The 26,077-nt window shown below is 38.8% G+C and overlaps 1 protein-coding gene across 2 annotated transcripts in view; it reads left to right on the top strand.

The window, feature by feature from the left end:
* LOC133652504 (dynein axonemal heavy chain 10-like) overlaps positions 1-26,077 on the top strand; it is a 44,980-nt gene that overhangs the window by 4,325 nt on the left and 14,578 nt on the right. For both annotated transcript variants that reach the window (XR_009826584.1, XM_062051314.1), the window contains exons 6-55: positions 3,305-3,693; positions 3,779-3,969; positions 4,060-4,258; positions 4,337-4,531; positions 4,634-4,804; positions 4,915-5,091; positions 6,283-6,435; positions 6,529-6,698; positions 6,766-6,917; positions 7,008-7,172; positions 7,266-7,473; positions 7,551-7,707; positions 7,791-8,267; positions 8,361-8,519; positions 8,600-8,716; positions 8,800-8,902; positions 8,995-9,173; positions 9,857-10,068; positions 10,768-10,924; positions 11,007-11,240; positions 11,313-11,435; positions 11,510-11,743; positions 11,844-12,067; positions 12,143-12,412; positions 12,498-12,681; positions 12,753-12,887; positions 13,015-13,167; positions 13,267-13,455; positions 13,527-13,673; positions 14,338-14,529; positions 15,962-16,080; positions 16,172-16,330; positions 16,456-16,591; positions 16,684-16,806; positions 16,892-17,023; positions 17,111-17,327; positions 17,581-17,700; positions 20,004-20,149; positions 20,227-20,379; positions 20,456-20,716; positions 20,794-20,966; positions 21,054-21,147; positions 23,685-23,852; positions 23,952-24,140; positions 24,257-24,428; positions 24,508-24,711; positions 24,790-24,870; positions 25,291-25,488; positions 25,561-25,722; positions 25,817-25,991. Coding sequence is in view for 1 of the 2 variants with exons in the window: in XM_062051314.1 (XP_061907298.1) it covers positions 3,305-3,693; positions 3,779-3,969; positions 4,060-4,258; positions 4,337-4,531; positions 4,634-4,804; positions 4,915-5,091; positions 6,283-6,435; positions 6,529-6,698; positions 6,766-6,917; positions 7,008-7,172; positions 7,266-7,473; positions 7,551-7,707; positions 7,791-8,267; positions 8,361-8,519; positions 8,600-8,716; positions 8,800-8,902; positions 8,995-9,173; positions 9,857-10,068; positions 10,768-10,924; positions 11,007-11,240; positions 11,313-11,435; positions 11,510-11,743; positions 11,844-12,067; positions 12,143-12,412; positions 12,498-12,681; positions 12,753-12,887; positions 13,015-13,167; positions 13,267-13,455; positions 13,527-13,673; positions 14,338-14,529; positions 15,962-16,080; positions 16,172-16,330; positions 16,456-16,591; positions 16,684-16,806; positions 16,892-17,023; positions 17,111-17,327; positions 17,581-17,700; positions 20,004-20,149; positions 20,227-20,379; positions 20,456-20,716; positions 20,794-20,966; positions 21,054-21,147; positions 23,685-23,852; positions 23,952-24,140; positions 24,257-24,428; positions 24,508-24,711; positions 24,790-24,870; positions 25,291-25,488; positions 25,561-25,722; positions 25,817-25,991 (8,998 nt within the window). In the remaining variant the exon portion in view is untranslated. The remainder of the gene's footprint in view (positions 1-3,304; positions 3,694-3,778; positions 3,970-4,059; positions 4,259-4,336; positions 4,532-4,633; positions 4,805-4,914; positions 5,092-6,282; positions 6,436-6,528; positions 6,699-6,765; positions 6,918-7,007; positions 7,173-7,265; positions 7,474-7,550; positions 7,708-7,790; positions 8,268-8,360; positions 8,520-8,599; positions 8,717-8,799; positions 8,903-8,994; positions 9,174-9,856; positions 10,069-10,767; positions 10,925-11,006; positions 11,241-11,312; positions 11,436-11,509; positions 11,744-11,843; positions 12,068-12,142; positions 12,413-12,497; positions 12,682-12,752; positions 12,888-13,014; positions 13,168-13,266; positions 13,456-13,526; positions 13,674-14,337; positions 14,530-15,961; positions 16,081-16,171; positions 16,331-16,455; positions 16,592-16,683; positions 16,807-16,891; positions 17,024-17,110; positions 17,328-17,580; positions 17,701-20,003; positions 20,150-20,226; positions 20,380-20,455; positions 20,717-20,793; positions 20,967-21,053; positions 21,148-23,684; positions 23,853-23,951; positions 24,141-24,256; positions 24,429-24,507; positions 24,712-24,789; positions 24,871-25,290; positions 25,489-25,560; positions 25,723-25,816; positions 25,992-26,077) is intronic.

Here is a 26,077-nt window from a genome sequence, read left to right as displayed (position 1 = left end):
ATGCATTCTAACTCAGATATTAACGTAAATAAAAGTCAGCTTACAATGAAGCGAATGGGAGCCATGATATCATTGCACCTACTGCGTCTTTTCCAACCATAAAACACAACAAATAACCATCCAAAAAGCACAGACAATACTCCATTTACATTTTGTGACCTGAATATTAACCAAGTATTAGTCATATTGTTACTAGAAGCGGAAAAAAAAAAGAATAACATATTTGTGCTTGTCTTACATAATGGTTATGAATGATAGGCAAAATTAAAAAAAAAAGTGCAGGTCCCCTTTAGGTCTAAAGGTATTTGGAACCGAAAAATCTAGAAACATATAATTTATCTTCTCTCGTCTATCTTGTCATGTTTTTTGTTTTACTGCCGTTATCTACTTTTCTCTTTTTTGACATTTTGCGTGATACGACGGGGTAAAGTAAGTAGAAACTAAGGTAGCCTACACACTGAGTGTCAACGTTTTGCGTCTTCTTCTCTTCTAACTAACATAGTGCACTTCAAGTGGAAGATTTTAGAATATCATGGTATTTGTTTTGTTTTGTTTTGTTTTACACTTGAAATTAATCCTGCGGGTTGGAATGAACGCCCTAGGGGTCCAGTTTTGACCCACGAGCCGTCCATTTGACACCCCTTGTAAAGGAGAACTACACATTTTGGGGAATTTTGCTTATCATTCACAATCCCTATGTAAGACAGGAACACATGTTTTTATCTTTTTTGCAGTTTAAATTATAAACTACAGCTCGTACTACAAGGCTGACAATGACACTAATGGGAGTCTTTTACAGTATTCCGCCCATGAAGCCCTGCAAAACCGTCTAAAAACCGCCAAGTGCGCCAACAATACTCTATTTATATGACGTGACCTGCATATTAACTAAGTATTAGCAACATGGTTAAGTAGTTATTTAAGTAATAGATCTCAATATGTGGAAATGAATAAGACTAAATCACAGCCAAGAAGAGTAACTTGTGGGGTTCCACAGGGCTCGGTATTGGGACCTAAGTTATTTATACTATATTTAAATGATATTTGTTCAGTGTCTAATAAATTGAAATGTATTATGTTTGCAGATGATACAAATGTATATTGTTCAGGAGAAGACTTGAAGGAAGTGTTGAGGATAATAGAGGTTGAGTTGATTCAGCTAAAAAAATGGTTTGATATTAATAAGTTATCATTAAATGATAAGAAAACTAAATTTATGGTGTTTAGTGGTGCAAGGACAAATTGTGAAGCAAAATTTAAATGAAATCTAGTGGAAATCGATAGAGTATATGAAACTAAATTCTTGGGAATAATAATTGATCATAAATTATGTTGGAAACCGCATATTAAATATATAAAGGGAAAAATATCCAAATCCATTGCCATTCTTTAAAAACACATGCTGAATAAGAAATGTCTGCATATGTTATATTATTCTTTTATTTTTCCATATTTAACATATTGTGTTGAAGTTTGGGGAAATGTTTATAAAACAAACGTAGACCCAATAATTAAACTTCAAAAAAGGGTAATTAGAATAATACACAAAGCGTGCTACTATGAACATACCAATCCATTATTTATAAGTTCTAATGTGTTAACATTTTCAGATATTGTGTTTTTAAAAACAATGGAAATTATGTTTCGAGTAAAGAACAACAGCCTTCCAGTTTGTATTCTTAGGTTATTTCAATTAAGAGGAGAAAACTATAATTTACGGGGGATATTGATTTTTGAAATAGGTAAAGCAAGAATGAATATAAAATACAAATGTATTTCAGTTTTTGGAGTTAAATGGTGGAACAAGCTCAGTGATGAGCTGAAGACATGTAGTTCTTAAGGTTTAAGAAAACATTGAAAGGTGAAATAATTGAAAATTATAAAATATAGCAACGATTACTTTCATCCCATTGATTTTTTTTTCTTCTTTTTAACGTTGATGTTCCAGGTAATCTTATTTTCAGTGAAGGTATAGGATAGGCAAATATAAGCCTTGGCTTCAGCCTATTCTTTTTTCGGTCATGCTTTTTCTTTTCTTTTCTTTTTGTGTGTAAATGTGTATGATTGTTATATATGTATAATTTGTACTCTTAAACTGGTCACACAAAATGGTTAATGGTTGATGGTTGATTATATGACCGAAATAAACTTATTTCATTCATTCATTCATTCAACATTATTATTATGAGAACTAACGCCGAGCAACTACTTTTAATAATATGGTGCCTTGATCACCGAGGTCACTACTGCAGCCATTGACCTACTGAGCTGCTGCAGCATCGCCTCTTGAGTTGGTAACAGTTTGTGCTACATTATTGATCATGCCTCACACTTGTATAGTAGAAGGTTGAGGCCACAAGGCAAAATGTTTTAAGTTCAATTAAGAGGTAGATTATGACGGATTCATCATCCAAACAGGGAACACAAGTCTCATGCTGAAAGATATGAACATTCCATCATTCGGCATCCCAGTGAGGCTCTGGGTGATTTTGATTGGACTATTACTGTTTGCTACTACTTTATTTGGCTCTATGTTTGGTGCAATGAACAAAAAAGAAGCACAGCCTGAGTCACAGTGAGTTTAATCATACTAAAACCAGAGCATATAAAAATCAGGGTTACCCTGTATGTTCTTCCTAACCAATGTTATTTTTGTTGTTGTTGCATAATCTTACCAACAACCTAAATAATCAATAAACTACCATCAAAACATAACTTCTCCTTTACAATTGTTCATACGGTAAAGGTGCATACAGTCAAACGCTCTGTAGGGTTTAAGATCTGCTAAATTAACGGGGACGGCGTGGCTCGGTCGGGACAGCGGCCGTGCCAGCAACCTGAGGGTTCTTGGCCCGATCCCCGACTTCCACCATCCTAGTCACGTCCGTTGTGCCCATGAGCAAGACACTTCCCCCATGCTCCTGATGGGTGGTGGTTAGGGCCTTGCATGGCAGCTCTCGCTGTCAGTATGTGAATGTGTCTGTGAATGGGTGAATGTGGAAATAGTCTCTACCTTCAGTACCTTGAAGGTAGAAAGCGCTCTACAAGTATAACCCATTTACCATTTACGTAGAAAATCTGGACACCACATCTAGTGGAACACTTATAGGATTGGTTGAGATGCCTCTTCATTTACGAGTATACATTCCTGACTGCACCAGATTCTCAAATTTTTGGGGTGAAAAGCTGTACAATCATTTGTAGAAGAGCAAAAACCAATCACAGGTGTCCAAAATCTGGCCCGGTGGAAATTTGTGGCAAATTAAATCTGCTTTGATGAACAAAAACAACTTTTTGATTGCAGATGACATTGCTCTGCACATTCCTGACTTGGACCTGGAGCCAGAGGTCGGTGACCTGCTAAACGATACAGAGCTGGTAGAGAAACTGGAGCAGTGTGTGATGAACTGGCAGACAGAGATTACTGTTGTTATTGAGGAGCAAGAAAACAAAAAGCCACAGACACCCAGTCCAATGGCAGAGATTGTTTTTTGGCAGGAGCGTGCTTCCATTCTGAGTGCTCTTAGAACAAAGCTTGATCAACCAGTTGTGAAAAAGATTTTGCTGGTATTGACCAAAGCTCATGCAGTTGTGAGTCCCTTAATGGAGGCTACAGTCACTAAACTTATTAAATATTGTTTGGAGGCAGACGAAAACGTACGCTTCCTCAAAACACTGGAAAGACATTTCAAGGTGAGCCATGTTTCCTTCAGCGGACCTGTTTCCTTTATACACTACACTTTACTCTACCACCCTCACCTTATTTTATTGGTTGAAGAATCTGGCTACAGGAGCAAACTTCAGTGTGGTTCTGGAGACCATCCCACCTCTGATGAACAGCCTACAAGTTGTGTGGTTAATCTCTTGCCACTACAACAGGGATGAACGCATGGTCCCTCTGATGGAGCGTATTGTTTGGCAGCTGTGTGAGCGTGTAGCTCAAGTCATTGATCTCAATGTGCTCTTCAAGTATGTGGCTTTCGGATTAAATTCAAATTCTGTTGAAATTCTTGATGTTCTTATTTTGTCAGCCAAAACGTCTGATTCTATCCTTGACAGGGACGAGAAAGAGGTTGCCATATCCAAGGTGGATGAGGCCATGAAAGTTCTGGAATTATGGAAGGCTTCCTACTTTGAAGTGTGTGCTGAAATTGACCAAGGTGGCAATGGGAAGCCTTGGGAGTTTGATCGCAAAAGATTATTTGAGAAAACAGACTACATGGCTTCCATCTGCCAGGACTTGCACTGTGTTTTACAGGTCAGCATTTTACTCTTTAGTACATTGTCACCTGTTGCTTCCGGTGATCGTGTCATGTTATTTTATTGGTTTGTGCAGAATTTGGAAGAGTTTCACAACATCTTCAGCCCAGAGTTAAAAAGTGTGACCTGGGACCCAAAACGTTTTGATGAAATGCTGACCAAAGTGGACAACCTGATTTTACCTTTTGAGGCAGCACATTTTGATCCTTTTGATAGCTGCAAGATGAGCAGCTGGAAAATCATCATGCAGAACTTCAATAGTGCTGTTCATGTGAGTTCAGACATCTTATTTCTTGATTTCTGGAATAATTTGATCAATCAGCAGATTCCTACAGTTAAATAGAAGCAAAAATGTTATTTGTTTTATGTTCAGGCTATTGAGAGAGAGGTCATTGCTTTCATTGACCAGTCCTTTAAGACACTACGCTCTTCAACTGCTGCTTTTGAAATGCTTGTAAAATACAAAGACATTCGCTCCAGACCAGCCATTAATAATCATTTGATGAAAAAGACCAATGATGTTCTGGCTCAGTATTGCAAAGAGGTTTGTGAGAGTCCACAGTTGTACAATTTACAGTATTTTCTAAGCCATTTTGTAGTTTTTGTTTTTATATTTCAATCTTTTGTCTTTGTATCTCTGTGGCTGTGTTCTAGGTGGAAAGTATAAATGAAGTTTTTGAGCAAAATAGAGACAAACCACACATAAATAAGCGTGAGCCCCCTGTGGCAGGAAGCATCAGGTGGACTCATTTCCTTTTTCATCGCATAAAAGATGGCATGCTTCCTCTCCTCAAAATGCCTGAGTTACTGCAGAGTGAAATGGGCAAAGTGGTGAGTTACTACTTTTTTTTGTTTGTTTGGGTAATTGTACAGGGGCCTCATTTATGAAGGTTGCGGCGCACAAAAAAGTTGCGTAAACGGCATGAAAATGTGCGTAAGTAAATTCCACTGCAAATGTTGGTGTTTAGAGAAAAATTAAATGCAGAAAAGGTTGCATATTTCTGCACACCCTTTCGACCATAAGTAGAGCCCACAAAATGTTTTCTGACATGGGAATCAACAACGCCCGATGATGTCACCACGAAATGAAGCTCATACTCCTATGAAAAAACACATATGCACTATAGAATACGTGACAATACATATTTTACGATGTATAAGTATATTCCTGTAATTCTGAATGCATTTATATGTATTTGTTAATAAAGCTCTATATTTTGTTTATTAAAATATAGAGATGTATTAATGTAATTATATATAGTCATTGAAGTATTTTTTATTTTGCTCATTTTTAATTGAATAGAAGCAATGTATAAAAAGGTCGGAAGGGGTGCCTTTGACTTTGTGTGGCCAAACAGTGAAAAGTATTTCTTAGGACTAGAGACCAAAAAATAGGGATTGCAGCACAATATTTTGTTAGATGAAATCATGTTATGAATTTAGGAAATTATTAAATTCAACTGTTTTTAATACATTTAGACTTTGACAATTTATAACATGCCTGGAGTGCAAATGTTTGGATTCACACAGCATATATCAAATAATAATATTATTATTACCTCTCACTTTACAAACAACTGTACACATTTTAATTTTTTCAATAATATATTTAAATCATATTTCACATTTTTATGTGATATGAAATTACTTGGCCCTCTGAAAATAATATTGTTAAGGTGCTCGATGTAAAAAAACACCAATCTAAAAATATCGACAATCCAACATGTGATCTTTAAACTCATCACCATATTCATGAGATAATTAGCATAATCAATTATGAATGATTGTGGGAGGACGCCGGAAAGGAATTCTTCTGCGCACAATTCACTGCAGGTATTATTTATAACCAAAAAAAGGCATTTAGAAAAAAAATCTGAATTATTTTTCATACATTCTGAGGTTTGTGCTTACTCAATGTCTTTTATAAATGAGGCCCCAGGTCTGTGTTGGATATATTCTGACACACAAACTATTTAAAACTGTTATCTGCAATATTGTGTGACTGTTGTGAATGTTGCACAGGCGAAAAGCAAGTACTTGGAAATGGCAAAAAAAATGAGCGACTATGGGGTTAAGAAATATAAGTCATGGATCGCTGAAACTGAACGGAACTTGCCATTGTTACTGAGAAAACCCATTCTGGTCATCGTTTCAAAGGAACACCAGGCAGAGCTGGTATGTATCATCCCACAATAAAGGTAGAGATAATCATCACAATTTTTAGGTTTGAAATTTCCCTTAATTGATTTAGAATGTTTTCATTTTAAGGTTGACCCAGCCAGGCCTGAAATAGACTCACAAAAGGATCGAAGATACCGTGTAAACTTTCCGCCAGAAATCATGACAATAATTAGTGAGACAAAAAGCTTGATTTCAATGTCCTTTTCTGTGCTTGAGGTTGCTCGAAACGTTACTCTGCAGGAGTCTAACTTTTTAAGGTAACAATATATACCAAGGACAAAACTAAGTTTACGTCAACCACAAAAACTGTCACATTGGATTTAGGTACACTGATGATCTCCACAAGCTTGTCAACCGCTACAACTCTGCAGTCAATAGTCTTAGTGATGCAAAGATCACTATGCTGTCACACAACATCAAAAGAGTTGAAACGATGTTGTTTCCTGGATATAAAAGACTCAATTGGAACTCCTTAGGTATGGTACTAAATGTTGCAAAAACATTTATAAAGTTATAAATGTTTATTTTAGGTGGAAGAAGAATAATGTACATGTGTTTATATTTAGCCATTGGAGATTTCATCAATGATGGCATTCAGGAGCTCTCAAAGTTTGAGTCAACTGTCAATCAAATACAGCACAACGAAACAGATATTGAAAACAAACTGCAATGCATACAGGTGGCAGATCTCCTGAAATGCCCAGCTCCAGATAAAACAGACCTTTTACCAAGTACAATTAACACATTTATCAAATAAATTACTCCGCTAGCATACATTGCAGTGATTACTTACATATGCATTTTCCAATACTATTTGTTTTCAGGTATCAAAGAGTTTTACAAATGTATTGATCAAGAGCGCATCAAGATAGTGAATTTGTTGAGAAGCAAATATGCTGACATTGGACCAATCATTATTAAGGTGGAGCATTTGATCATGGAAACTAACACTGGCAAGTCCCACAGTATGTCATGTTATTACACATACTGGGAACACAAGGTGCACGATGCCCTCGTAAACATGGTGTTGAGGTAATATCCCTGCAGCCGTAATAATTATTGTGTTGAACTGGCTTTATAACATACATTCTATTGCCTTTTACATGCAGGAACATCAAGGCTTTCGATGCTGTTCTTATGGGTAGCAAACCTCTCTTCCGTATTGACGCCATCCTTTCTGCACCTAAGATTTTGGTGCAGCCCAAAATAAATGAGATCTACCGGCTGCTGTTGCAATGTATCAAAGATTGTGTCGAAAGTACCAAAGTACGACCATTGTTTCATTTTCTGACCAAAGTGTACAGTTTCAAAAGAGCTATGTTACCCAGATCTCTATTTTTATGTTCCAGGAGTTTGTACGTTGGATGAACGGGACCTGCATTGCGTGCCCTCCACAACACATATATGGTGATGACTTGGTGACATTTAGCTTCTATGATGAAGTGTGTCAAAATCCCCAGGTTAACGATTGTGCCCTTGCCGTGTCCCAGAACATCCAGGATTTGCTGCTTTCTGTTGACCAGTTTCTTTACCATTGGAAACAATACCAGCCTCTTTGGGAAAGGGATAGTGCCACAGTCTGTGAAAAGTTTGCTGCTAAAAACCCATCATGTGCCATGTATGATCAAAAGCTACAGTTCTATTCTCATATAAATCAAAAAGTGGTAATGGAGCCTCTATTTAAGAATGTGCACGTTATCCAACTAAACCTGGAGCTACTGGGCCGCTCTGTGCAAGAGATTGCCCAGTCCTGGATTTATTCGCTGGGTAGTTTCCTCAACAAATCAGCCAAAGAGGAACTCTTAAACTTAAACGATGAACTCATGGTAGTGTACTTTTCTGCTTTTCTAAAGTCTCCCTCATACATTTAATTTTACCTATTAATGTCTTATTTCATGCTAATGTTGTGTATTGAACAGCACTTCTCTGAGAAGCTTCAACAGAGTCCTGACACTTTTGAGAACTTGAAAAATGTCCTTGGAACTATCTCAGATATTAGAGACATGTCTTTAAATGTGGAGTTGAGCATTGCGAATATCCAGGAAAGATACAGAACTCTAGCAGTGTACAACATGGAGGTACTGCGGTTTAAATTTTTTGAAAATCATACATATTGCGGATATTTTCTTTGCATTACAAAACTGGATTGTTTGTTTAGGTTGAAAAAGATGAACTGGATCTAAAGGAAAATATGAGGCAAATTTGGAGTAACCTGTTTGCCAAATCCAGACAAGTGGATCAGCGTTTGACAGATGTCAAAATATCATTTACAGAGGTTAAAACCAAATTACTTTTAATCATTGATTCAGCAGTCATTCGCTATTTTATTTGCATCTTCTCTCTCTGCTCCACACGAAGACTACCAAAGGGATGACTGAAGAATTCAAGGAGGAATTGTCCATCTTTGTCGAAAGCTTTAACATGCACGGTCCAGGAGCTGTAGGAGATGATTTAGATAAAGGTCTGTGCTCATTTGAAGTCTGCTGCCAACTTCATAATTATGGTGAGCAATATTTAATACGGTTACTTTGATTACTCTATTTTTCTTTGCAGGACTTTCAATTATGGAATCATATGAAGCAGAGCTTGCCAAAATGGTGGAGGGACGGCAAGAGTTAGCCAATGCTGAAAGGCTATTAGACCTACCTGTCACGGTCTACCCTGAGATTGTCAGCCTGCAAAAGGACATGGATGGCTTCAGGAAGATTTATGACATCTATCAAAATCAAAAGGTCAGGTGTTAATCCATCAAAACAGGGCACCTTAGACGTAGGTATCAAACTCCCGGCCACTGGCCAGATCAGGACTGGGAAGATATTTCATCTGGCACGCGGGACCATTTGCAAAGTGACATATATTCGGCATGCTTGAGGGGTTTCGGCAATAAAGACCATCAACCTACTCCAGGAACCCAACTTCAAATTCATCTTATGTAACAGAGTAAAAAATGGTAATACTAGAATGCATTGCACTAACCATTTTTACTAGGAGTGTCACATTGTCTCCAAAAGTAACAATCATTGAATCGTACACAACTAAAAACAAAACCACTTCAACCGTGCTAACTCACACATTAAAGATGCATGATGCCGGTCAAAAGTGATGATTGTAGCGGCAGATTTTGCAGAAAACTCCTTGACAATGCTCTTGTCTACCGACATCCCGACTGAAGTTAAAAAACCTCTCGGGTTCTGCTGTTTTTGTGTGCATATAAAATACTGTAGCTTTTGCCTGGCTGTTGAAAGGATGACAATGAGATATTTGATCAACAACCACTTAATTAAAACAAGCACATGACACGGCTCTCTCACAGTATCTCTCCCTCAAAAGTACAATTTTGTCCCCCTTTGCAATTGGGTTTCACACCTCTCTAAGGCTTAGACCATCTTCAGTAGCTTCTGATTTTGTCTTTCAGGCTGCAAAAGACGTGTGGTCTCATACACTGTGGGTGGACTTAGATATCGGCATGCTCCAGGATGGTGTTGAAGGTTTTGTCAAAGATTTAAGGAAGTTGCCCAAAGATGTGCGTGCACTGCCAGTGGCCTGCTTTGTCGAAGGCAGAATGAAAGAATTTAGAGATTCCCTTCCTCTTCTGCTCAACCTGAAGAATGAAGCCCTCAGAGAAAGGTAAGTGTGCAAATGCAAAACATCCTCTCTCCAGATGGCCTAAACACTTTGAAAGGGAGGGCTACAAATGGCTTCTTTATTGGTGTAACGAGAGTTGATGTTTGATAGATATGGGCAATTAGTAACCAATTATTTACACAAGGTGAATTGGTGGGGTCTGTTGGACGTTCTGACCAGAACCAGATAGGGTTAGGTTGGTGATGAAAATATAAAGTTTATGTTTCTCCTCTTCCTAATAGTGTCCCACAGCTGATATTGTGTATTTACTCTATATAGTATGAATGGGATTCATATCGCCCCATTCGTGACAGTTTACCTGACACATGAAACGTGACAAATTGGTGGGGTACCTTGTCCACTTCAGATGCCAGTAGAGTGTTGAATATCTTCAAATGTGTTTTGTGGCAATTATAACTTTGACCACAGCATCAGTTGCTATGTAAAGTGGCGCTTAGCATCATTTTCAGCAGAATGCATTGCAAAGGGATTAACACCCCCCCTCCCCCCCTGTAACGGTAAATTAGTTGGTCACTTTTGTGCTACTGTCACTTTTGATGCAGGTATTAATGTTTGCTGCTTTAAGTTTTGCTATGAACTGACTAGTGATGTCCTGTCTTAACACCCTTTCATTTGGTTTATTATGAAAATACTTTCTTCAGAGCCTAAAGCATCTTTTAAATTACAATATTTTTTTAACAGACACTGGAAGGAATTAATGAAAATGACTGGAACTAGTTTTGATATGAACCCCAGTAGCTTCACTCTGGAGAACATGTTTGCAATGGAGCTTCATAACTATGCTGATGTCATAGGTGAAATTGTGACTTCAGCTGTAAAAGAGCTTGGTATTGAAAAGGTAAGCTTCCTTCCATGTACATAAATGTTCCCAAATTGGAATAGTTAATATTGCATGTATACTGTACATTTGTGTGTCACAGGGTGTGAAGGAAGTGGTGGAGACTTGGGAAAACATGAACTTCACCATACAGCCCTACAGTAAAGGAGCCCAGCAGGAGTGCTCTGTTTTGGGTGCAGTGGATGAGATATTGTTGAGTGTGGACAATGATTCTATGAATTTGCAGAGCATGGCGGGAAGTCGTTTTGTTGGACCTTTCTTAAGCACCATACAACAATGGGAGAAAAACCTGTCCCTTATCAGTGAGACTATAGAGGTCAACCACACTGATCCAATCTACCATCAAGTCTTAGCTGAGTTTTATGTTAAAATTTCTCATTTTGTGCAGGTTTGGTTGCTGGTACAACGGAAATGGATGTACCTAGAGAGCATCTTCATTGGTGGAGATATTTCCTCACAATTACCAGAGGAAGCCAAAAAATTTGACAACATTGACAAAAGGTTCAAAGATGTGAGTGTTGTCCTAACATTCACAGAATTCATAACTAAAATAAAAATTACATAATATAATTTATTTTTGTGTAGACAATGAATGATGCTCATAACAACCCAAACATTAAGCGCTGTTGCCTGGTTCCCAACCGGCTGACAGACCTGCAGACTCTAAGCGAGAACCTAGAGAGGTGCCAAAAGAGTCTCAATGACTACCTGGAATCTAAGCGGCATGCTTTCCCACGCTTCTTCTTCATCTCTGATGATGAACTACTCAGCATTCTGGGCAGTAGTCACCATGATTGTGTACAGGAGCATATAATAAAGGTAAGAGTAGAAGGATATTGTGTCTCAAAGAAGCACTAAACACGTTTTGCAGTTGTTTGCCAGGTGTGTCAAATAACTAGGTGTGTTCCATTCTTACTAGATGTATGACAACATCGCATCACTGCGGTTTGATGCGGAGAGCAGTGGGGATACATCAGCAGGAGCCATGGTGTCTGCTGAGGGTGAGGTGATGGAGTTTATAAAGGCAGTCCCAGTCAAAGGAAGGGTGGAGGAATGGATGACAGGAGTCTTAAATAAGATGAGGAAAACTAATCGACTCCTCACTAAGGAAGCAATATTTAGCTACTGTGAGGACAGAGGAAGGTGTGTAGATTATGAACAAGTTTGCTTCTCTCAGGGAAGGAAACCATACCCACATCAAATCTCTTTGTTTTTCAGAGTCGACTGGATGTTGCTATTCCAGGGCATGGTGGTACTGGCAGCGACTCAAGTGTGGTGGACATGGGAGGTGGAGGATGTCTTCAACAACTTGAAAAAAGGAGAAAAATATGCTATAAAGAACTACGCCACCAAAATGCACAAGCAGATTGATGAGTTGGTAACACGTATAACGCAACCAATGAAGAAAAATGACAGACGGAAGATTAACACTGTCCTTATCATAGACGTCCATGCAAGAGACATTGTAGACAGTTTTGTGTTTAACAGGTATAACTTTCAGTGCTCATATAAACCATTACAACTTGCAACTTGTGTGGAAAGGTGAACATGTTTCTACTTATTCTCTCGACAGTATAACTGATGCAAAGGAATTTGAGTGGGAAAGCCAATTGAGATTCTATTGGGTGCAAGAAGAAGACAATCTAGTTGTGCGTCAGTGCAGTGCATTTTTTTCTTACGGCTATGAATACATGGGCTTGAACGGTCGATTGGTGATAACCCCTCTTACAGACCGCATATACCTCACAATCACACAGGTTTGTGAATACCTACAAATTTGATTCTACAGGCAAACAGTTGTTGATGCAGGTATGTATTTGTCTTGAAGGCTCTCTCCATGTTCCTGGGTGGAGCGCCTGCTGGACCAGCTGGTACTGGAAAGACAGAGTCCACCAAAGATCTGGCCAAGGCTTTAGGCCTGCTCTGTGTGGTTACTAATTGTGGGGAAGGCATGGATTACATGGTGAGAATCTTACATGAGTCGATGGAAATAAACTATTATATTCCAACTAACCAAATGTACCCACCTGCATATGAAACACATTTATGTCAGTTTTGAGCGTTCCTGAATCCTTTAACTCCTTGTGTAGGCTGTGGGGAAGATCCTCTCTGGCTTGGCCCAGTGTGGCGCGTGGGGCTGCTTTGATGAATTCAACCGTATTGATGCCTCGGTCCTTTCAGTTATCTCCTCTCAAATCCAAACCATCCGCAATGCTCTTATTTTGCATCTTAAAATCTTCAATGTAAGTCTCTCCAATGATACAAAAGCACAGTTAATTATCTATTTTTGACAGCAGTGTTACTTTTTGCTTGTGCCAACCACTTTGTCATTTGGACATCAGTTTGAAGGTCATGAGATTACCCTGGATAGCCGAATTGGCATCTTCATCACTATGAACCCAGGCTATGCAGGGCGTACAGAGCTGCCTGAATCGGTCAAAGCTCTGTTCAGGCCTGTGGTGGTAATCGTGCCCGACTTGCAGCAGATATGTGAGATCATGCTCTTCTCTGAGGGCTTCCTAAAGGCAAAGGTGACTTCAAATGCGTTTGCTCATACACTTGCCCATTACTAAAGACTTCTAACTGGTCTTGTTTCATTCAGGTCCTTGCAAAGAAGATGACAGTGCTTTATAAGTTAGCAAGAGAGCAGCTGTCCAAGCAGTCTCATTATGACTTTGGCTTGCGAGCCCTAAAGTCTGTCCTAGTAAAGGCAGGAGAACTCAAGAGAGGTTCACCAGACCTTCCTGAGGTAAACCTCATTTATTTATATTGAAAATTAATATATAGTTTAGTTTGTATGATAAATTGGCATTGACAAGACAGCAGGCAAGATTAATTTATTTTTAATTATTTCTAACCTTTGTAGCTTCATCTTTTGTATTTATACGCATATGCATACATAAATCCTGAGAATTTATAATGTAATACAGGTGCGTCAAACTGGAAATCAGGCATTTTAGGCCGCAACGATCACAAACAAAAAAGTCTGCAAAATCCATTCACTTTCATTCAATTCATTTTATTATAATCATTGTTGACCAACAAACTAATGGAAAACTTGCTTTGGAATCGTAAGTCAAAGTGACAAGCTGATATTTTACTTCAGCTGATGAATAATTGTATTTGAAAGGTGTTTCAATGACCAACATAAAAGCTTGGAATAGCTTGATGTATTAAATAATATTGAGTTGTATGCATTACTTTAGACGAAATGCCTTATTGATGCAAAATATATCCATGCTTTTACGGGCCACGGGCACCCGGGCCTAGAGTTTTAAAATATATCCCATGTCTTTTTAAGACAGCAGTAGGCTTACACATCGAAATAATTTCATTCCTGATAGCCTCTTCCTTTTAAAATCCTAAGAACACATTACTATGTTACTACTTTTTTCTGTCTTCCATTATTGTAGGATGTGGTGTTGATGCGAGCCTTGAGGGACATGAACCTTCCTAAATTTGTGTTTGATGATGTGCCTCTGTTCCTCGGGCTGATCTCGGACCTGTTTCCTGGCCTAGAATGTCCTCGGGTTCGCTATTCTGACTTTAATGATGCTGTGGAAGAGACCCTGCAAGACAACAACTACATCTTACTGCCTATCCAGGTGTGTCAAGTGATTATTGATGAGATTCTGTTGTGTCCACTTTATGCATCTTAGGTAAACACATGTTGGTTAAAGGCCTACTGAAATTATTTTTTTTTTATTTAAACAGGGATAGCAGATCCATTCTGTGTGTCATACTTGATCATTTCGCGATATTGCCATATTTTTGCTGAAAGGATTTAGTAGAAAACATCGACGATAAAGTTCGCAAAATTTGGTCGCTGATAAAAAAAAGCCTTGCCTGTACCGGAAGTAGTGTGACGTCGCAGGTTGAAGGGCTCCTCACATTTCCCCATTGTTTACACTAGCAGCGAGAGCGATTCGGACCGAGAAAGCGACGATTACCCCATTAATTTGAGCGAGGATGAAAGATTTGTGGATGAGGAACGTCAGAGTGAAGGACTAGAGTGCAGTGCAGGACGTATCTTTTTTCGCTCTGACCGTAACTTAGGTAAAAGGGCTCATTGGATTCCACACTTTCTCCTTTTTCTATTGTGGATCACGGGTTTGTATTTTAAACCACCTCGGATACTATATCCTCTTGAAAATGAGAGTCGAGAACGCGAATTGGACATTCACAGTGATTTTTATCTCCACGACATCGGTGAAGCACTTTAGCTACGGAGCTAACGTGATAGCATCGTGCTTAAATGCAGATAGAAACAAAAGAAATAAGCCCCTGACTGGAAGGATAGACAGAAGATCAACAATACTACTATCAGGAGACACCGAACCAAACACTGGACCTGTAACCACACGGTTAATGCTGTGCCGCCTGTCGAAGCCTAGCAGTGCTGTTGCTAATGACGCCATTGAAGCTAACTTAACTACGGGACCTCGTCAGAGCTATGATAAAAACATTAGCGCTCCACCTACGCCAGCCCTCATCTGCTCATCAACACCCGTGCTCACCTGCGTTCCAGCGATCTACGGTGCAACGAAGGACTTCACCCGATCATCAATGCGGTCGGCGGCTAGCGTCGGATAGCGCGTCTGCTATCCAACTCAAAGTCCTCCTGGTTGTGTTGCTGTAGCCAGCCGCTAATACTCTGATCCTACCTACAGCTTTCTTCTTTGCAGTCTCCATTGTTCATTAAACAAATTGCAAAAGATTCACCAATACAGATGTCCAGAATACTGTGGAATTTTGCGATGAAAACAGAGCTGTTTGTATTGTGGTACATCGTGTCCGAATACTTCCGCTTCAACCATCGACGTCACGCGCAAACGTCATCATACATTGACGTTTTCAACCGGAAGTTTCCCGGGAAATTTAAAATTGCACTTTATAAGTTAACCCGGCCGTATTGGCATGTGTTGCAATGTTAAGATTTCATCATTGATATATAAACTATCAGACTGCGTGGTCGGTAGTAGTGGGTTTCAGTAGGCCTTTAAACCATATACACATTAATTCTGTCTCTCATTTAAGGTGGATAAAGTGGTGCAGATGTATGAAACAATGATGACCCGACACACTACAATGATAGTTGGCCCAACAGGCGGAGGGAAATCTGTTGTCATCAGCACGTTATGTCAGGCTCAAACCAAGTCAGTGTTAATTCAGATAAACAAGCATCCAGCTGCTGTTGGGATCTTTTGTTGTATAATAAGAGTTACTGCAATTATATATCATCCTCAGATTGGGATTGCACACCAAATTATATCCCCTAAACCCCAAAGCTGTGAGTGTCATTGAACTCTATGGTATTCTGGATCCTGACACTCGAGACTGGACTGATGGGGTCTTATCCAACATCTTTCGTGACATCAATAAGCCCACTGAAAAAAAAGAGAGAAGGTAATATTAAAATTTGCTTGAAATAAAGTTATAGCATTATAGTATGCCAGATATAGGGATCAATTTTAAAGCGTCATAAATTATTATAATTTGTGCACAATGAACATATACATTTGAAATTGCAGGTACATCCTGTTTGATGGTGATGTGGACGCCTTGTGGGTAGAAAACATGAACTCTGTGATGGATGACAACAAGCTTCTTACTCTGGCTAATGGAGAACGCATCCGTTTGCAGAATCACTGTGCCCTGCTGTTTGAGGTTTGAATGACTGACTGATGTTGTTGATCAAGATAAGATGCACATTATATATAAAATATGTTCCCTATACTTTGATGTTTTGGTGATTGCAGGTTGGAGATCTGCAATATGCTTCACCTGCTACAGTCTCTCGCTGTGGAATGGTTTATGTGGACCCCAAAAACCTGCGATATGCCCCTTATTGGAAGAAATGGTTGAAAAACAAATCTCCCAAGGTATAAGCAAGAGCATTCCTCATTTTGTTGGAACTGTACTCACCGGATATAATAACCTTTTCTGTGATACTTGATTATTTTACAGGAACAAGAAGTTCTGGACAAGCTGTTCGAAAAATATGTGCACAGCTCCATAGACATGATTGTGGAAGGTATTGTAGATGGAAGACAGGGCCAGAAGCTGAAGACAGTTGTACCTCAGACAGATCTTAATATGGTAGGATCGTCACAATTTCCTGACACACACTGGTGCAGATGTTATTGTAACAATGACTGAGATTGAAATTGTTGGCGATGTGTTCAGGTGTCCCAGCTGTGCATAATTCTTGATGCCCTCCTGGAAACTGAGAACCAAAGTGATGCAGTCGTTGAGTGTCACTTCCTGGAAGCTCTGTACCTCTCTCTAGGGGCTACGTTGGTGGACGATGGGAGGGACAAATTTGATGAGTTCATCAAAAAACTTTCTGGCTTAATAAATGTGAATGATGACAAAGCACTGGCTGGACCTGGTGAGATCCCAGGTAAAGGACAAATTACAATTATGCTTACAAACACTGTCCAGGGTATACTTATGCACTGTTGCAGTTTCTGTGTAATTCAAATTTGATTTTGTAGACTTGGGAATAGGGCCATAGAAAATAAAATAAAATCTATGTTCACTGTTTTGTGTAAGTCATTAAGTGAAATTAAAAAAAATAATTTTGAACACTTGATTGTTGTCAACATTGATTATTAATGAATTATAGTGGATTTTAAGTGTTATTTTCCATACAGGTTACCTGCCCACTCTCTTTGATTTTCATTTTGATGGATCACAGCAGAAGTGGGTTCCCTGGAGTTATCTGGTCGCCAAATACATCCACAACACCAAAGTGAAGTTTGCTGATATTCTTGGTAACGATTCATTGTATGATTATTATTAGCGTGTTAGAAAATGTGAATATCAGACATTTCTGAAACATGGAGATAGGAGTAGTGTTGAATAAGTTCTGCTTCTTCCTCCATCGTTTTAGATAAGTTGTATTGTGCAACTGGATGGGTACCAAATTTGGTACTTTCATAGGTATCGACCGAATTCCGTTGGTACTCCTGAGTACCGTGTCTCGTAAAATCAAATGGTACAATATGTCGATACCTTTGTTGGACGTGACGTCACCTCCAGTTGCAGACTCTGAACCAGCTCACGCACTTGGCGAGCAAAACAGGCATGCTTATAGTAAACTGGCTTTTAGGTAATTTTGCAGTTTTCCTTACCAACATAGCAAGCATGCCTGATAGAAAGCGTTCAAAAGTAAGGCTCAAGTGTTCAAAATGCGCTAGCTTGATCCTAATTGGCTTTGTACTAATTAGCATTAGCAATTTTACATGGTGATTTCAACACCTCCAGAATTCGTAATCAAAACCTAAGATGCGCATTACAATCAAACAAGTGTTGGGAAATAATTGCAATACTTAGGTATAAATGCTTTGTAGGACTCAACAAAAGTCAAGACTGACCTGGTCAACTTAAGACCAAAGACTACTACCTGACTATGACAACACACCTAGGACAAACTGAAATGAACGCATACTTGCAAATGAAACTCTGAACTAGTGTAAGAAAACAAGCTATGACAACGGAACAGCACAGTTATCATTATCAGCTCGGTGTTAAATGTTAAATGAAAAAAATAAGATTCATATTAATGTGGTAATATATTTTTAATTGTTTAAAGAGGCTGTTTGCAACTTGCTCAGTTACATTTGTTAATACAAACGAAAAGTACAGAAAATTGGTACTGTTGAACAGTGATGGGCAAGCTACTTGGAAAATGTAGTAAGCTAAGCTACAGGTTACTCTCGATTAAATGTAGCTAAGCTACAGGGGAAGCTATCCCCGGAGAATTGTAGGAAGCTACACTACAATCTGCATTAAAAAAGTAGCTTGCTACATCAAAAGCTATATTAACAGCATTTCTATCTATGGGCCCACATGAGAGAGTGTACAAATGGACCCAATAAGAGTCCATTACTGTTAACTATCTGTCATTTAGCTGGGGACACCCTACAACTACCTCCAAGGGTACCCGCACCCCACTGTATGTATTTATTTAGTTTGCCTTTTCTTTGGCCCACCCCTATAATGTTGTTCATTTTCTCTTCCTACAGTAAAAAAAAACATTGTCTATCTATATATTGACAAAAAAAACAATGACTTGTGTGTTGTTTGGGAACAGTTGTTAATGGTTATGTGCAGTAAAACTTTTCATGAACTAAAATCATCTTAATGTGTGTTCCTAAATTTGTGTTGGACATCTTACAGGAAGAGAGCAGTTATGATTTTGGTTTACAGAATAAACAACTATTGTTTTTGGGCATTGTTCTCTTGAAACGCATACATTTGTCTAAATATGGCCAAGGACACACATTATTATTGGCTTCCTGGATGTCATCTTCATCACTAAAGGATAAATCTTATCTGTGAGAGAGAATCCCCCTGCCATTTTTAAGGTTTTTTTTTTTTTTTTAGTTGTCAGCTTGAAGCGTCCCTCTGTCTCTGACTGCCTCGCCGTCATGTGACATGAGTGCGTGACTATTATGATATTGCTTACGAGTTTCAATGACCCACCTTATCTTGGCTCTGATGGGCCAGTCTTTAATGTTTCGCCCTAACCTTAGCCAATTGTGACTTACCATATGAACACCAACCAATCATCATGGATTGTCTCCATATGTATGGATGTTCTCATTCATCCAGGTCATTGTATTTTTCTCCGTATTTTTGGGGCGCCTGGTTTCACAGTCCTTTTTCTCTCTTTATAGCTTGTAGCTTTGATGTAAGCTACCTAGTTACATGGGTCTGAAAGTAGCTAAGGTACAGGAAAAGCTACTCGTTAAAAAAGTAGCTAAGCTATTGCCAAGCTACTAGAAAATGTATTTAAGCTACGTAGCTTAGTTACATGTAGCTTGTTATTGCCCATCACTGCTGTTGAGTACTTGTATCAATTCCGGTGTATAGGTTATTGGTACCGTAACGATTGCAATGTAAAATGTACTTCCTAATTGTGTAACAGTGCAAGTGTAAACATGTGATATTACACAATGTAATTTAACATGTCTAAAAAACACAATTGCCATTTCCATTTTATATCTGTCTAAATGGTTTTGACCAAGGTGCGTCCTACATATTTCATTTCTATGTACCGTTTTTGCCTCAGTCCCAACTGTGGATACCACAAGAACTAATTGGATCCTGGAACAGATGATGAAAACAAAGAAGTCTGTGCTTTTTGTTGGAGACCCAGGGACCTCCAAAACAGCCACCATTCATAACTTTCTGAGGAACCAAAATGCAGACACAAGTGTGAGTTAACTATTCTTTCGAGCTTAAACTATAGTTGTTACTTTATTTGATATCCATTAATTGTTTTCTACCACCAGATTACTTTGACCATCAACCTTTCATCCAGGACAACCTCAATGGACCTTCAGAGGAACTTGGAGGCCAATGTAGAGAAACGAACCAAAGAGATCTATGGTCCTCCAGTGGGAAAAAGACTGCTGGTCTTTATAGATGACATGAATATGCCAAAGGTACCACCCAGACCATGCTTCTTTTTGACTGTAGAGTGAAAAGATGACATTTGACAGTACTTTGTTCCCTATACAGGTGGATAGCTACGGCACACAGCTGCCTATTGCACTGCTGAAGCTCTTATTGGACCGAGGAGGTATTTATGACCGCGGCAAGGAGCTCACCTACAAAATCCTCAAGGACCTTGGCTTCATTGCTGCCATGGGGAAGGCAGGAGGTGGAAGGAATGAGGTGGACACACGCTTTGTTTCACTCTTCAATGTCTTCAGCATCCCTTTCCCTGCTGTTGAGGCTCTAAACCTTATCTATTGTTCCATTATCAAAGGCCACACCAAAGTGAGTAGCATCGTTTCATAAAAGCTACGATGGTCGTCTCTCATATAGTGTATAACCATTTTGACTGAACATTTTAGAACTTTGAGGATGTGGTGCAGAATGTTTGTGATGAAGTCACCTTCTGCACACTGGAACTGTATAACGGCCTTGTCAAAGATCTTCCACCTACTCCAGCAAAGTTCCACTACATCTTTAACCTGCGAGACCTATCAAGAGTCTACAATGGACTCACCCTCACTAAGCCTGACCGGTATTATCAAGACAATGAACTGATTTGTCTAGTAATGATTTGTGTTTGTGTTTCTTATGCTGGCTTTACCACATTTCAATATAACAGGTTTTCAACAGTCTCTATCTTTGTGCGAGTCTGGAGAAATGAGTGTCTAAGGATATTCCACGATAGACTCATCGATGAGAAAGACAAGAACTTGGTACGTCCCACGAACATAATAAAAAAAAGAAAAATTTATATTCACCAAAATAATAAGTAAAATATAAAGATTTGCAGATGATGAGATTAGGATTAGAAGCCCTTGTGGAAATATTTACTCTGCGCATTCTCTGTGTGTAATAGAGATGTCTCAGGGGCCCGATATTTGGCTTTTCTAACTGATCGGCAATCGCCTGATGAGCTGCCGAGCATAGCCGACTTTACCACAATTGTGTCACCATGTTTACATGACTAAAGACTCACTTGAAATATTCCTTCAAAAGGGATGCATGCTCAGGGAGACACAATTACCTTCAGCAGTTACATTATTTCCAGGAGAGTGCGTGTCTTGCCAGAACACCGGCTCAAATTTTAACAGCAAGATGCAACGGACGTGTCGTCGATCCACAGTGCGAAGCCGCTTTTAGGACACGAATCTTCATCACGATAGCGGAAAGTAAACTAAGTTTCTTCCATGTATTAATATTAATGGAGGCCTAGAGGACAATAAATAGCTAGACATGCTAAAACACACACACACACCCTCACACACACACTCACACATATTGAGCAGTGTAAAGTAAGGGTGCTTGATCCAGATTTGATACTATCAATACCTAGTATAGTATTAGTATATAAACGATACTAAAGTGATTATATTGATATTTTAGTTTCTCATGTTCTCATTACAGTAACTTGTTTACTGTTGTTTTTGTTATTGTTTGCAATTCAGGGATTGTAAGTCTCTGAATACAAGAAGACTTTTAGGGCAAAACCCAAATAATTTAAAGGGAGCCAATAATATTTATTGTTTTTGTTTAGTTATTGTGCTCTAGACCAGTGGTTCTTAACCTGGGTTCGATCGAACCCTAGGGGTTCGGTGAGTCGGCTTCAGGAGCCTCCGCCGCGGAGGTCAAGACACACCCGACTAGTATTATGGAGACCCTCAAACAATGTTCCCTCTAATTAAACTCCTTGAGTATTCAGTGGAGCACATGTGAGCACACCTGTCCCAAACCTGACTAAATAACAAATTAAAATGTTTTATTATTGTAATCAAATGACAGCTGTCATTTCCATGAGATTATTTTCTTATATACCGTAAGTGTTTTGGCCCAGTTACAACGACAATAACAAAAAATATTGTTTTTCATGAGCTGTGTACTAGTACTGTATGTCTGGGTGGAAAACGAAGAAAAGGAACAGACTTTGCTGTGAAAATAAAGAAATACTTTTATTTTATCATTTATCATCTAAAATGACATGAGAGTGGCACTTGCCAAGGTGAAGCCATGCATATCTGAACTGGTCTCTCAAAGGCAACAGCAGAAGTCACACTGATTTGCAGGTATGTAATTTGTTGTGAGTTTATGCACTGTGTTGGTTTTGTTCTTTGAACAAGGTGATGTTCATACATGGTTCATTTTGTGCACCAGTAAAAAAAACATAACTTTGCCTTGAATTTGAAAAAAAAAAAGTTTTTAATTTTTCACTAAAGAAGGGTTCGGTAAATGCGCATATGAAATTGGTGGGGTTCGGTACCTCCAACAAGGTTAAGAACCACTGCTCTAGACACTTTAATTTGTTTAACAAAATTGTATGTAGCATTCAATACCACAAATTCAAAACATCATCTGATTTATAACAATCCTAGCAAATTCTGCATTTAATAAGATAAGCTTTGTAAAAATGTGTTATTGTGTTTTGCAGTGCATCTGGAAAGTATTTACAGCGTTTCACTTTTTCCACATTGTTATGTTACAGCCTTATTCCAAAATTGAATACATTCATTGTCCTCAAAATTCGACAGACAAAACCCCATAAAGGTTATACTGTTGCGCTTGTAATGCGAATACATGGCAACTTGAAGTATCTTTGACACACAAAAACGTGTGCGCCCTTTATTCCATCAAAGAGAAGACTGAATGAATGCTTACATCAAAGAGACTCAAAAAGGTGGTCACAATAAACCCCCACCTTTGGGCTGCACCGAGTTACTCACTCTTAACTGCATTCTGTATATGAATGCTAAACAAGAACAACATTATGTGCACAATAGAACAATGACAGTGAATAATGACGACAAAGTCAAGTAAACAGGTGTGGAAAATTATGTCTTTAAAGCAACCGCTACAATACCCATAAATGTTTTGTTTTAACTTTTACAAATGTATTAAAAATAAGAAACTAAAAAATCACATGTACATAAATATTCATAGCATTTGATCAATACTTTGTTGATGCACCATTGGCAGCAATTACAGCCTCAAGTCTTTTTGAATACGATGCCACAAGCTTGGCACACCTATCTTTGCGCAGTTTAGCTCATTCCTCTTTGCCCATTCCTGTGTGCAGAACCTTTCACGCTCCATCAAGTTGGATGGTAAGCATTGGTTTTCATCCAGGATGTCTCTGTACATTGCTGTATTGATGCCATTGACTGGCCCTCATGGTCCACTTTCTATTTAGAATACATTCATGTTGTGGGGTTAAGTTTTTAACTACAGTGCCAATACCATGATTTTGTTTTACTTGCAGGTTCAGGGCCTTATAAAGAATTTAGTTGAAGAGCATTTCAAGGCCAACATGGATGATGTTATGAGAGATCCAGTTCTTTTTGGAGACTACAGGACAGCCTTGAGTGAAACTGAACCAAGAGTCTATGAGGACCTGCAGGACTATGAAGCCTCTAAAGCCTTGTTTCAGGTATCACAATGTTATTTATTCCTTAATTGTTTAACTTTTTGTTAAGGATTTAGATAAAACATTGATAATATTTTGAAGTACAATTTTTGCATTCTACAGGAGATTTTAGAGGAATACAACGATAAAAAGTCGAGGATGAACCTTGTCCTGTTTGATGATGCCCTGGAACATCTGACCCGTGTGCACCGTATCATCCGCATCGATCGTGGTCATGCGCTGCTTGTGGGTGTGGGAGGCTCAGGCAAGCAGTCCATCACTAAGCTGGCTGCCTTCACTGCTGACTGTGAGGTTGTGAAACAAAACTGAATTTGTTTAATATTGTAAATACAATTCTGACAACTTCTAGCTATTTGACATGCAATGTTTAAATGCATGTCAGTAAATTGTCATTCTGGATTCCTCAGGTGTTTGAGATAACATTGAGCAGAGGATACTGCGAATCACACTTTCGTGAAGACTTGAAAACATTATATTTGAAACTGGGCATCGAAGATAAGAAGACTGTGTTTCTCTTCACTGATGCTCATGTCGCTGAGGAAGGTTTTTTGGAACTCGTCAATAACATGCTTACGTCAGGTTGGACAACACTCTTGATATTAGTCAGTTTAGTTCGCTTAAGCACACAATGACTGTTTTTTTTAATGTTTTTAAATAGGCATTGTTCCTGCATTGTTTCCTGATGATGAGAAAGAGTCTGTTCTCAATCAGCTTCGTGACGAGGCCCTTAGAAACGGATCAGGTCCTTCTAAAGACAGTGTGTGGCAGTATTTTGTCAATAACTGTGCAAGCAACCTGCACATTGTATTAGGCATGTCTCCTGTGGGCGACACCCTGAGGACACGCTGCCGAAACTTTCCAGGTAACCTGGCAAAAAATAAAATGTATCTTGTTTTGAATACAACTTTGTTGATTAGAACAACTTCTGAATCTTTCACAGGACTGATGAACAACACTGTTATAGACTGGTTCTTGCCTTGGCCTCCACAGGCGCTACTTGCTGTAGCTGAGTCTTTCCTTGGTTTGTATAAAACACATTTTATCCTTAATTTAGTTAATTTAATTCATACAAAAAATGCAATACAGTTTACAGTATTTATTTCCACTAACTTCTAATTAAACTCCAAAGTTTAAACAGAAAACTGTTCTGTTAAAGTGAATTATAATGTGCCACCGATGACCACAGCCGAATCCTTCTACTTAAATTCCTGTCCAATAAACAAATAATTAATGCTTTTGATCAAATATTAACAGTTCAAATTAGCTCAACATTAACATAAATATTGTACTCAATTGGAATCATTTCAAATTAAAACAAAAGAGTTGTAATATCTATACAGAGTTTTGGTGTGTTATGGTGGCTGGCTGATCACTTGCCTTACTGCTTGTTTTGTTGTTGCCTCTAACTTATGTTTTTGCTGTGCTTTTGTCAAATCTACAGGTGAAAGTGAAATGATTCCTCAGGAACACGCTCACGCTGTTATAGAGCATGTCTGCATGGTCCATCAATCTGTGGGAGACTACAGCATACTGTTTCTGCAGAAACTTAGACGTGCTAACTATGTCACTCCAAAGAACTACTTGGACTTTATTAGCACATATTCTAGCCTCCTACAGGAAAAGGACAAGTATATTCTGGGTAAGAGGATGGAACATATTGGAATGATAACATTTCCAAACAGAAAAGTGACAACATGTTTACGTGTTCTAGCGCAGTGCAAACGCCTCGAAGGGGGGTTGGATAAGTTGAAGGAAGCCAGTGTGCAGCTGGATGAGCTAAATATCAAACTGGCAGAGCAGAAGGTGGTCCTCGCTGAAAAGTCATCAGCTTGTGAGATCATGCTGAAAGAGATTGCCTCCAACACGACTGTAGGTCAGTGAAAGCCTAGCTTCATAACTTATCAGCTTGAAATAATGGTTGAAAATCTAACAAATCACTTGTTATGAACAAAAATGATTCCTTCCAGCTGAGGAGAAGAAAATGCTGGCAGAAGAAAAAGCCAAAGAGATTGAGGAACAAAACAAAGTGATTGCTGTTGAGAAGGTAGAAGCAGAAACTTCCCTGGCTGAAGCTCTGCCACAATTAGAAGCAGCTCGGATTGCCTTGCAAGACCTCGATAAATCTGATGTCACTGAGATCAGGTCAACTTTCTCTCTGACTCTGAGGATTACATTGTCCAAATAAACACTGACCTACACTCTTTCTGAAGCATTAATGTCAATGGCAC

This window comes from Entelurus aequoreus, linkage group LG06, assembly GCF_033978785.1.
Source record: "Entelurus aequoreus isolate RoL-2023_Sb linkage group LG06, RoL_Eaeq_v1.1, whole genome shotgun sequence".
In the NCBI taxonomy this organism is placed as follows: Eukaryota; Metazoa; Chordata; class Actinopteri; order Syngnathiformes; family Syngnathidae; genus Entelurus; species Entelurus aequoreus.
The sequence above is the reverse complement of the archived record's forward strand: the minus strand, read 5'-3'. Positions and strand labels throughout refer to the sequence as shown.